Source organism: Columba livia, chromosome 5 (genome assembly GCF_036013475.1).
Source record: "Columba livia isolate bColLiv1 breed racing homer chromosome 5, bColLiv1.pat.W.v2, whole genome shotgun sequence".
In the NCBI taxonomy this organism is placed as follows: Eukaryota; Metazoa; Chordata; class Aves; order Columbiformes; family Columbidae; genus Columba; species Columba livia.
Window position 1 is genome coordinate 24,913,451 of NC_088606.1, and position 12,932 is coordinate 24,926,382.

The 12,932-nt window shown below is 41.2% G+C and overlaps 1 protein-coding gene across 20 annotated transcripts in view; it reads right to left on the reverse strand.

Annotated features, from left to right (window-relative positions):
• Positions 1–9,995: 9,995 nt before the first annotated feature.
• The window catches only part of GPATCH2L (G-patch domain containing 2 like), a 38,694-nt gene continuing 35,757 nt past the window's right edge, over positions 9,996–12,932 (reverse strand). For all 20 annotated transcript variants that reach the window (XR_010472869.1, XR_010472870.1, XM_065063861.1 and 17 more), the window contains one exon: positions 9,996–11,796. Coding sequence is in view for 18 of the 20 variants with exons in the window: in XM_065063853.1 (XP_064919925.1) it covers positions 11,624–11,796 (173 nt within the window). In the remaining 2 variants the exon portion in view is untranslated. The remainder of the gene's footprint in view (positions 11,797–12,932) is intronic.

Genomic DNA, 12,932 nt, shown 5'->3' on the forward strand with positions numbered 1-12,932 from the left:
GCATGGTCTGAAAAACATCAAAATAGATAAAAGCCATCACAGTCGGCCCTTTTACTGAATTTACCACCAACTACTCAAACTGAACTGAGGAATTTCTCAGCCCTTGGGTGCAAAATTAAAGATGTGTGAACAAGAACCATTCAGCTGCCTTTTTTTTAATAGAAAGGCCTCCAATTATCAAATGAAATGCTTTGTTCCTCAGAGAGGAAGAAAAAAAAAAAGGTAGAAGACTGAACCAGATCATAATGACTTTTAGAGATCTGACATTTTTGACTGTTACCCACAGCTGATCATGTTTGCCAAACTGGGGCATCTCTCGTAAGAGAATCTATTGTTAAGAGCTCTTTTCTCCTTGCTCTCAGCAAAAATCAGCACATTTCACCAGGAGCACTTCCCAGTTGTCACAAGCGTAGCTTGCAGAGGAGAGAGGACAACCTCCACTTTTAAAAACTGGGCACTCCCATCCTCCCCAATATAGTGTTGAGAACTTGAAGAAGTTTCCAAAGGATCTTGATCTTTTTGTTTAAAAGCATTCAATCAACTTGGGATCTAATTTTTTACAATTTATTCTTTGGAATAGTTAATATACAGAGAGTCCTGGTTTGTTGCTTCCACAAGTGTGTGTAGCTATGAATAGCAGGACACAAATATATGCAGAAGATTCAAAGCCCATTTGATCATTTGATCTTTGAAGCCACTGTTATCACAGTAAAGAAGAATGATGCCAATCTATATTAAAACGATGTTAGCATTGGCAAAACGAATAGATATCCATTAAACTCTCAACTGAGACTGACCTGTTCATTTGAATGAAACCCCTTTTGGCACTGGGCAGATCCTAAGCAGCAACTTGGAAGTGAAAGGCTAGTTGAGGAATTCTGGAATTGTTTCAAATTCCAAACAGGGAGCATCTTACTTGTCTAGAGACAAAGTCATGATAAACTGGGAAACAAAAACAAGGAACGGACACAATAAATTACCTCAAATCTCTCACTAAAGTTTGCAGTTCAAAGGAAGAAAAGTATAGTAACTCACTATAGACTTTCAGGCTACAGTTTATACTTCAGGAAACAGTCAAGGAAGCATGTAGATTATGGACATTCCAATGCTGTAAATCCAGTTAGATGTCAGCAAAGCCTCTCTTCTCCCACTCACAACCCAGTTCACTTTGTATCAGATAAAACATTTCTTTCATATATTGATTTATTTCCAGCTTCTATAATCAGAACAAAGATTCTGCAAGAGCCTTGTTCAGAGAATACACATCATGTTTAAGAGAGAGGAATACAAGGAAGAATCTTCGTTATTTATATGTTACCCCCAAAATAGAGTCCTAGGAACTGAGAGTCCAATCCCTATCAAACAGTTAAATCTTACAACCCCATAAAACATTTGGGACACGCACTATGCAGCTCTTTAAAGATTTTGAGTAGACCCATTTGTGAACTATCACTAGGAAAGCCTCCTGGTGCAGAAAAAGGAAGCTACAACACAGCTGACGGTAGCTTTGGCTCTCTGCTGTTGCCAGACTTGAGAGAAAATTCAGCAGCTTCAGCGGTGCCCAGGGGCTCTGGTCAGGCCAGACCACTCAGTTCACAGCATCTTCGAAGAGCTTCCAGCAATGAGGTCTCATTCACACACTCCAGTCTGGGCAACAGAAACAAATGCTAGTGTGGGACATGAACACCATGTCCAGGACTTGAGATCTGAAGCAACAGTTCAAATGTGGCACTATTCCAGCACTGGGATTTTTCATTTATTTTGAAACAAAGATACAGCGTAATGTATTTTAAAGATGAGAAACCTGAACAAGTGACTACTCCCTCATGTTCAAAAACACACTACCAGAAAACTGCTTCCTCCAGCTGCACCATCTCCTCCCAGATGAGTGGAGAAGAGCTCTTTCACTTGGAGAAACCTACCATCTGCTCCTTCAGTGTGACAGTGAAGGCTACAGGCCACCAAAATGGCACTCCTATAAGGAGGCATCTTCCTTCTATGCCATGAGAGGAAAAAGCAGAAGCAACTGCTATAGTGATTAAGAAAAGTATTGCATACTTTTTTGACAAGTATCCTATCAAGATATAATAAGCCCACCAACGCTCTCCCTCATCTGCTTCTCATTTCAGTGCAAGGTGCAGGCAGTCCACGTAGCTGAGCAAAAGAATCGCGACAGAGCAGCTGAAGCTGAGCATGTACACAGAGAACGCTACCCAAGGCAACAGAACTCAGCTGCCAGCACAGGAAGAAAGGGAGAATTCTCCACCAAGGATGCTCTTTGTGTAGGGTCTGAAGATTGCACACTTGTATGTCATTACACTATTCACAAATAAATTGGCATGCAGAAAGGATGTTTTGCTTCATTTGGCACAGAATTTTTTTCTCACCTCATCTTCCCATGCAAATTTCACTACAATCTTTTGGTAACACTATAAAACTGCCATCATCATGATTTTTCCCTATGTTTCCCAAAACACTTCCCGTTTTTCAGCAGACCTCTACACTGCAGAAAATAACATCTTCTGTCTTCTCTGAGGTTCTAAACCAGAAGCAACTATAAAATTGACCATTCATTGTCTTTTAGATGCCTCTATATTGATTTCAATGGCTTATACTTGGCCACAACATTCCTTCCATAAAGCTGCTGTCTTCAAATGGAAGGCTGAAGATACACAGAAGCTACTGCTTCCCATGGTACTTTGTTCCAGTAGTTAACTCGTCCTCACTGTTAAAAGCTCAATCCCTACTTCTAACTGGAATTCATTTGGCTTTAGCTTCAAGTTCATTTTTACGCTCATCTGCTCAAGACGAGACGCTTTATTACCTAATATTTCCACTTCCATAAAGGACCTTCTAGTACACAGACAAGACATCTGTGATCCTCATCCTCTTCTGATAAAATTAAATGGACTGAACTCTCAAGTATTCCAAATTAGAAAAACTGTCAGTCCAAAATCGCACTGTAATACAGGCATGGAAATGCAATGCATTTTGGAAAAAAAAAAAGAAAAAAAAAATTACTCTTACTTTCTATGTTCTTGTGCATTGAAAAGCAGTGATAAGAACTTGAGATTCAGAGTCAACTGCCTGAATATCACTTTTATGGTCATGTTACAGCAGTGTTTGGGCAGCAAGGGCTAGCATGACGTTTGGATATATGAGTATATGAAGCTTGAATAGCAACAGGGGAACAAGTATTCCTGCCTCTGTAAAGAATACTCTAGGGGTAGACAGTAGAACTGAATGCAGATGGATGTGGAATACTGTGGATTTTCATGCAGGAGCACAATCAAAGTTTAAGTGACAAGTTTTACAGTATGAAGCTTATGAAAAATGACATATGGGTTAGTGGATTACATAGGACTTGTATAACTACCTATACCCAGTCAACATGACAAAGAAGCCTAATTCTAATGGAATAATAGGATTTTTCAACCTTCCTGAAAAAAAAAAAAAATCATAGCAAAAAACAAAATCAGGATGTTGATAGTAGGAAAAAACTATTCCAAGAGAAGATGCAATTTCCTTATAAAGAGGATAATCAATAAGGAAACTGATTACCAAGAAAGATGAGCTCACCCTTACTTGATGTTTTTCAAGTCAGATTACATGTCCTTCTAAAGTATACTTAAATGCAGTTCCAGGATAAAGACTATAGCCACAAGGTTCACAAAAGTTTTCTCCAGCCTTGAAGAACAAATTTGTTAACCTTTTTGAGACAGGACACTGGGCTAAGACCATGTAAAAGGAAAGTATCACTCTATTAACTATGTCATCCTTACAGTACCCCCTAGACATCCAAGCCCAGCCACTGTGAGAGACAGAATCCTGAGTCAGACAGACCTTTGGTCTGACCCAGTGCAGCCATTCTTATGCTGTTCATCCAGTTTCCTTCAGAGGTTACACAGAAAGGAAGGCAGTTTTGCAAAACCCTGATCACCCTTCATAATACTGGCAGCTCTGCTTTAAGACAATGATTACTCTGGGTCATACACACAGGGATCAGCAATACTTTTTCAGATTATAGTCTGCAGGTATATTTTGTATCTTTCTCTGATATAACAGGCTGTGCCAGTGCATTTCCACTTTTACCAGTTGAGCTGGTACAAGAATTCTTTATCAACTCTCTGGAGCCACACCAACAGCCAGGTTTGCAGTTGGGAGGCATTTTACCCACATTAAAGTGGAGAAGGGTGTTGAAGTTTCCCTCTGTCTCCACAACATAAATCTGTATGTCACCTGATTAAGGGCCAGCCATGCCCTGGTCACCATTTAGTGTTCCTGCACTTGCCTACGGCACAGTTTACTTTCTTAAGAATAAGATGCTTTGGTATAATTAAGACCTTATGTTCTCTCTGCTGAGTTCAATCCTTGTACTGGGTAAAAGCATGTTGTCTCAGGCACAAAACACAAACAGCATCACAATGAGAACATAAGTTTATCCTCCTTGGTAGTCTCCCAACAGGCTATTAAAATAAGTTTTCTCAAAAAATGACTGGTCATTTCCTACACATTTGCTTCACTGAAATGTTCTCTGGTTGCAAAACTTCCCCAAGACAACAAAGCAAAGTTCTTATTCACTTTACGTAATTCCTTTTCAATATCCAGGCATACACATTGTTTTCTGTAGCATCTTCTCCCTTCAGTGGAGAAAGGGTTATAATAAGAGAAGCACTCAATCACCCTTCTTGTTGCCCTTCCTCCAATTTCCCTTCTCGCACTCTGCCCACTGAGCAGGTCTCTGCAACAGCCACAAAGTCACAGCATGGGCTTTTACAATTCCAAGGACAGCACTAACCCTCTCAATGTCATTATTCAGGACTGCTGGCAGGACACACCTCTGTATGACACGATCATGAAGCTAATCTATCATCCAGTAGCACTAGCTACAGCCTCTTACAAATTTCTCTCCAGCTACTGTTTTGTTACTTTCTTCACTCTTTATCTTAAAACCACAAATCCATGAGGCCAGAAACTACATTATTTTAATTTGCACTTCTCCAGTACCTACCAAACTGGGCATAAAGCCTCACTGGAACTACTGGAAATGTGTAAAGAACAACTACTAAATGTGCTCCTTTGAGCTCTCGATCTCTCTTTCACTGAATGTCCATCTTCTCCCTGTACATAAATAAAGCCCTGTTTCCAAAAGTATGTCATCATAAGACTGATCTCTCATCTATGAAGAATTGTGGCAAGTGCATGAGGTCCTCAGTGAGAGGAAGGTGTATGAATCACGTTACCTTTCCAAAAAAGCAGGAAGGGAGATCTGGTGAATGACAGGCTAGTCAGCCCTAGCTAAATCCCTCGTAACCTTATGGAGCAAGTTCTGGAAGCCATTTCCAGACACCCAAAGAACAAGAAGTTGACTTGGAACAGGCAGCCAGATTAAATGAAGGAAGATCATGCCTATGAACCTGACTGCTTTGTGTGATGAAATGACAGGCTCTGTGGATGTGTAGAAGGCAGTGGATGCTGTTTACATTTGACTTCAGCAAGCCTCATGATGCTCTCACAGAATCCTTCTAGCCAAATGAGGGAGCTTTGGACTGGATGCTGTCCAGTAAGAAATGTCAGTGAGAAACTGGCTGAACTGTCAGGTTCAAAGAATAATGATCAATGGTTTGAAACCTGCATGATGGCCAGTTACAAAAAGCATGCCTCCAAAGACAACACTGGGATCAACATAGTTAAGTGATCATTAGTGACCTAGTAGAAGGAGACAGAACATATACTCAGCAAGGTCAGCGATAATGGCATGTTGGGGAGGGAAGCCACCGATACGCTGGAACGTAGGAGTACCAACTAGAGTGACTCTGACAGATTGGAGGAACGAAAAGACAGAAACCTCATTAAGTTCATGAATAGAACAGGATAGAATACAGTAGTTCAGTTGGAAGGGACCTACAACAATCATCTAGTCCAACTGCAAGGGCTCTGCAAAAGTTAAAGTATTTTATTAAGGGCATTGTCCAAATGCCTCAAGCACTGACAGGCTTGAGGCAACAACCACCTCTCTAAGAAGCTTGTTCCAGTGTTTGGCCACCCTCTCTATATAAAAGTGTTTCCTAATGTTAAGTCTGAACTTCCCCTAACACAGCTTTGAATGATTCCCACACGTCCTGTCACTGGATCACCAGGGAGAAGAGCTCAGCACCTCCACCTCCCCTCCTCACGAGGATGTAGAGAACAATGACATCACCCCTCAGTCTCCTTTTCTCCAAACCAGAAAACCCCAAAGCCCACATAGGACATGACTTCCAGCCACAACACCAGCTTTGTTGCCCTCCTCTGAATGCATTCAAAGACCTTCACATCCGTCTCAAACTGTGAGACCTAGAACTGCACGCAGTACTCAAGGTGAGGCCACACCAACACTAAATGCAGCAGGATAATAATCTCTTCTGACCAGCTGGTTCTGCTGTGGTTGGTGCACCCCAGTGTGCAGTTTGCCCTCCTGGTTGCCAGTGCACACACTGCTGACTCCTATGGAGCTGCTGCCGACCAGCACCCCAAGGTCCTTTTCTGTAGGGCTGCTCTCCAGCCACTCTTCTCTCAATTTATACTTGTGTCCAGCATTACTCCATCCCAGGTGCAGAATGAGGCATTTGTTTTTGTTAAATTTCATGCCACTGATGATGGCCTAATGCTCCACTCTATCTAGATTCCTCTGCAAAGACTCTTGTCCCTTGAGGGTGAATGGCACCTCCCAGTTTAGCATCATCAGCAAACTTGCTAATGGTGCAGTCAACTCCTGCATCCAAATCATTGATAAAAATACTGAACAAAACTGTCCCTAGTATTGAGCCCTGAGAACACTGCTGGTGACTGGTTTCCAGCCAGATGTAACCCCATTCACCACAACCCTTTGAGCCCCGCTGTTTAGCCAGTTCTTCACCCAACGCACTGCATACCAGTTCATCTCACAATTGGACAACTTGTCCAGAAGGATGCTGTGAGGGACAGTATCAAAAACCTTACTAAAATCCATAAAAACTTATCACTTCCACTTTCCCTTCAACCCCTAGGGGGATGACCTTATCACAGAAGGATGTCAAATTACTTAAACAGGACTTTTCCTTTGTTGACTGTGCCTGAGGAGTGTATTGTCCTTCAAATGCCTTTAAGAGCACCCTGTATGATCTCCTCCATAATTTTTCCAGGTACTGAGGTTAGACTAACAGGTCTGTAGTTTCTTGGGTCTTCCCTCACACCCTTCTTGTTAACTGCAGTAATATTGGCTAGCTTCCAGTCAGCAGGGACTTCCTAGACTCCCAAGACCTTTGGCAGACAACTGAGAGGGATCCTGCTGTAATATCCACCAGCTCCTTCAGTACTCTGGGATGAATCCCATCAGGCCCCATGGACTTGTGAACATTCAGCTTACAATTTCAGTGTCCACAATGGAAAGCCACTGTTCCCACAGTCATGGTTGTCCAACTCAGAGGACCACGCAGGGGTCTATCAGTACTATTAGAGACCTGGGTAAAAAAATAAAAATTTAATGCCTCCACTTTTTCTTCAACCTGATTCGTCTGGTGACCATCTTCAACAAGTATTGGTCCAATGTTTTCCTCAGACGTCCTCTTGCTATTAACGTACTTCAAAAAGTCTTTCTTGTTTGACACAATACTGGTGAGTTTCAACTCGTAAGCTTTAGCCTTCTGTGTCTTCTCCCTGTACATGTGAACCACAGCTCTGTAATCTTCCTGCAAAGCCTGACCTTGCTTCCAGAGATCATACAACTTCTATTTCCTCCTGCATTCCAAGAGAACTTCCCTGTTCAGACAAAATGGTCTTCTGCACTGACTGTTGGATTTTCAACACAAATGGATTGCCTGCTCTTGTGCTTTTTTGGTGGTTCTTAAAAGGTGACCAGCACATACGGAACCCTAAGGCCTCAAAAGCAGATTCCCAGAGGACACCACTAACTAGCCCACTGACTAGCTTCAAGCTAGCTCTCTTGAAATCCAGGTAGCAACTCTGCTGCCAATTTTTCTCATTACAACAAAAATTTTTAACTGAACAATTTTGTTATTACTGTGATCAAAACAGCCACCTACCAAGTCCTCCTCTATTCACAAAAAACAACTCTAGGAGGGCATCTTACCTACTTGGTTCACTGAGTACTTGTGACAAGCAATTATCTTCAACATACTTCAGGAATTTCCCAGACTTGCTTGTGACAGCAATATGGTACTCCCAGTTGATACCTGCAAAGCTGAAGTCTCCCACAAGGACGAGGAGACAAGACAAACCTAGAAAAAGACCAGGGAGTCCTGGTGGACAAGAAGTGGAATATGAGGGAGCTGTGTGTCTTTGAAGCAATAATCACATAATGGACTGTTTTAGGAGAAGCACTGCTACCAAATCAAGGCACATTATTACTACCCTGTTTCCCTGAAAATAAGACAGGGTCTTAATTTTTGCTCCAAAATATGCTTACATTTTTACATGTATAGCTGTCTAGACACTATTTAAAATTTGCTTTTAAAATGAACTGTAACTAGGGCTTCTTTTCGGAGTAAGGCTTATATTTCAAGCATCCTCAAAAATCCTGAAAAATCATGCTAGGGCTTATTTTTGGTGAAACAGGGTATTACTCCTTTCTACTCAAGCAATCAACATCTGAAGCACTGTGCCGTTCAGTGAGGGTATTGTACAAGTACAGCATGAGTTCTAAGGAATCTGCTTTAGAGGAAAAGAGACAAAACAACGTACCTAGTTCACTCATCTAAGAATGCTGCAAATATTCAAATCTGCATCAAGCTACTGAAGTCTGAAGATTAATTTTGCTAAATACCCTGGAATAACAAGATATACGATTCATTTGGCTTGTCTGTCACTCAGGAAAATCAAATTTGGTTGAGAGCCTGACTTTCTAACATAAAAACGGAAAAGACAGGGCAGCTGCAAGAACTTTAGTCTCCTGGCACTTCCAGATAGTCGCTACGGCAAGAAGTGTGGCTCACCAAGACAAGGTCTGCCACAGTTACTCTTCAGTACTGCCACAGGTATACTCAACCTTTAAAGGCAAGGAAAACCTCCTAGGCGCTTACAACCTAAGTAAGGGCTTAACCAAATGAACAGTGCTACTGACCTCAATAGGAAAATCTGGTAAGTTATCTTTCCCTTCCCCCAAAGAAAAATCATGTGAAGTCTGGCAACACCCCCTCTGCCACAATGAGCAAGATGAAGGCTGTTGATTCACTAACACCTCAAATACCTTTCTTATATAAGTTTTAAAACTGTCCTGACATGACAGAAGAAATAGAATGACCCTGAACAATACTCAGAATGTAGCAAGATGTATCAGAATTGGTTTTTAAAAAGGGGAACACAAAAGTAAAAATTTAAAATTTTAGCTGAGCATTCAGTAATCTGAGTAAGTCTGTTGAACAGACTCAAACCAACAGAGGTTGTGAAGGACCTTCATGGGACTGAAAACACCCAACTGCACAAATGCTCTTTCAAGGAACCACTCCCTGTCACTAAACCAGCCTGCAAGTTAGGTTACAAGGCTTTCAATCCTAAGATTTATCTGCAGATTGTCAGGAGAATGTGACCACCTTTTCCCTTCACTGTGTTCACGAGCACTAGCCAGTCAAGCTACTGCTCTTCAGGTTTACCTGCTCTCTGTGCGTTCTAGATTACAGGCTCCTAGTGTTGAGCTTCCTGTGCTCTTAAGCACCACTGCTCATAATAACTTCAAAATAAAACAATCCAATGACTACTTTAAAAACAGGAACACCCTCCACAAAACCCTTGCAGCTTGTCCCATAAACCAAACTGATCTCTGGAGTCCATCAGCAAGGTAAAAAGGCTTTCCCTGTTCTAAATAGTACTAAAATGTACCACCAAAAAAAAAAAAAAAAAAGGTTTTGAGAGGCATTTACATGGACAGATAAGACAGTCTGCTTGGGCTGCGAAATATAATCCAGTTTGGGTCTCTCCCCAAGAATAAGTAGGTATTAAGGGATCAGACATGGGCAATGTGTCTGTAACATAACTGTATTTGTCAATCGTGATTTAGTGAGTCATTCAATTTGTGTTTTCTGTATGTTATGACCATTTAACATTTTAATACACAGTTAAATATAAATCACTGTTTTATATCCTCACAATCAAATCTGTCCATCAGCTATTTGATTTATAACAGAGTACAGAACACTGCAAAACCACTAAAAACATGTAAATTTTGCTATCTATTTAAAAGTGCTAACCGCACTAACTGCAACATTCAAAATGAATTTCACAAGCTTAAACTGTCCTGCCTGGAAAGTTCCATCCGGTGAGGAAAGCGAAAGGAGTTTTATGCATACAAGTATATCCTGTTTTTAAAGGACTTAAGCAGCCATGAGGTCACCTGTTCCTTGACATACGCTATACAGGTATATATTCTAAAAACATACCCCAAAATAAGCTCTAGACAGAGTAATTCAAGAAAAGTAACTGAAGTGTGATCAAGAATTCAAGAAAAGAGGGGAAAAAAACCACTATGCATATATTCTGCAACACAGACATAACAGGGGACCAAGTGGAAGTGCTATGAAGAGCAAAGAATCTCTTTTGTGTATGTTGCAGAGTAAAGTACAATTATCGGTAGGTGGAGACGCCTCCAGCAGATATAGCAGACAATACTTTAAGGGAGGGAAACCATGAGACAGAAGTGGTCTGATTGATACCCAGAATGCCCTGAACTCAGGTGATATTTTAAATGGCTTTTTGTTCAATGGCACTTTAATTTCAATGGCAAGCATCCTTTAGAAACACTGTCACTTTTTAATTTATACACCAAGAAACTGAAGCTTTGTATATCATCTGCCATACTTCAAGGCAGATCCATATTCACAGATCCAGGTTCCTTTCAGGACACCAGCTTGCACACTTATGTCCAAGTAGTTCTCCCCAAATCCTTATCCAGTAGGACATTTAGGAAAGAACATGCAATACACAAGCAAGACCAAATACATTCGGAATATGGGAGAAAGAAAAAGTCTAGTGGGCCATGCTACCAGTGAGCCAATGGCAACTGCCGAATGGACAAGCACTGTATTTGCTTCGCTGGAAGCAACATGATTCGAGTCCATTAGCACATGGCCTGAAAGCATTCTGCTAATACAGAATTCAGGTTCTGTGTTTCAACTTGTTTGCATTCCCCCCTCATTCCCCAGCCAAGAAATCCTTCTGGCCTGGAAGAAAGCAAGGGGAGTGTTTTGCCTCCCTGAGCGGCAGGAGGACTTTCACCCCAAAAACGCCAAATGCACAAACAAGCAACATGTCCAGGACATGAATAAAGATCTGAAAACCCAAAAGAATCTGTACATGACCCAGCACATATAAGCTGGCATCAGGGAAGGAGATGAATGCATAATAAATACAGCAATAACAAGAACATTTTTAAAAAAACACTGCGGTCCCACCACTGATTACCTTTTTTAAAACACAGATTCACAAACATGATTTAAGTATGCGGGGCACGCAGATCAGTCTGGATGATGGCACGCATCATGCACCAATACTGAAGATATTGCTACTGCCAAACAAGATGTTTGGAGAAGACACACATCAGAGTCAAACACTTCCAAAATCCAGCAAGCTTTTACAGTTGCAACGTGTTCTTTCAGCCGTATCCAGGGCTCTTCTCTGGTGGCATTTTAAAAAAGTTACTGGAGGCAGCAATAGTGGCTTTCTCAGCTGCTGGTGGCTTCCCTGTCCACTCAGAGTTCTGGGATCTCAGGGATGGTGCTGCTGGTAGCTCTGACTCTGCTGCATCCATGTGGACAGATGAAGTTGCTGGAATATAAAATTGCAGGAAAGGGAGAACAGAGGAAGAGAGAAGGACAATGAAAAGGTTAGAACAAGGGACTTCATGGCAAATGCCTCAATATATAATTTCTTATATGAAGGTGTTATTTACTAAGTTCCTAAAAGTTCCCCCATGAAATTCCTTTGAAGTATAGGTTCTTGACAGCACTAACAACTTTGCCTAATAAGTCTCACATTTGGAACTCCCAAGTTCCCAGCCCACTAACTAGATCCCTTTCTCAAAGTTCCTGTTGAAAAATCAAGAGCTTTAGCTGTCCCATACTTAAACCGAATCAATTCATAATCACTGAACTGAAGATAACATGATCTCTCTCTCCACAAAGACTCAACTAACCCTGTATCTAAGAATTTTGAAGTCCCCAAAGGCTCAGCAAATTTCAGGTTGCAAATGTTAGGTGAAGAGGAAAACATCCCCTTCGTCCTTACTCAGTAAGAACCTCCACATATATCCAATATAGTAAATCAGCATATTATAAGAAGCTACTTGCTAAGCTAGGTTGGAATACATTCTCATTTTCTCAGTACAACTATGGCTTCAAAACGGGACAGGCTATAATTAGCAAGCGATGTGCAGATCCATAGCTCAACCCAAAAGTCACCCAAAATTCCAGAAGGATTGTCAGAAACCTGGAGATAAGGGAGTTTACTTCCTTTCTCAGTATTGCTGATCGCTTGACCCTCACAAGCAGAAGAGGGCTGGATAAAAAAGAGTAATTGCCACACAAGTCTTTGGGGCAACCAGATTTTTTTGAACAAGTAACTGCTTCAGCACAAAAAACCATGTCTCTTTCATTGTATTCTCACAACAGGCAATAGTTGTTTGTGTGTTTTTATTACAAGTTGCTTCTGCTACTCTGTAGTGGATGAGGATAAAGAGGCCATAACAAGCCTCAACTAGAGGACTGATTGCTTTGAAGTTTAAATAAAAAGCTGGTTCAGTGCTTGAAGTTCTGCGCACAGTAGATCTGGGAACCCAAAAAATCTTGCTTCTGTACATCCAAAACAGTGAGTCATTCCCATACCACCACAACAACACAGCTGATAATATTACATTGTATATTTTACATCTAGCCCATCCACTTCTTCCATCTGAAGGTCATATG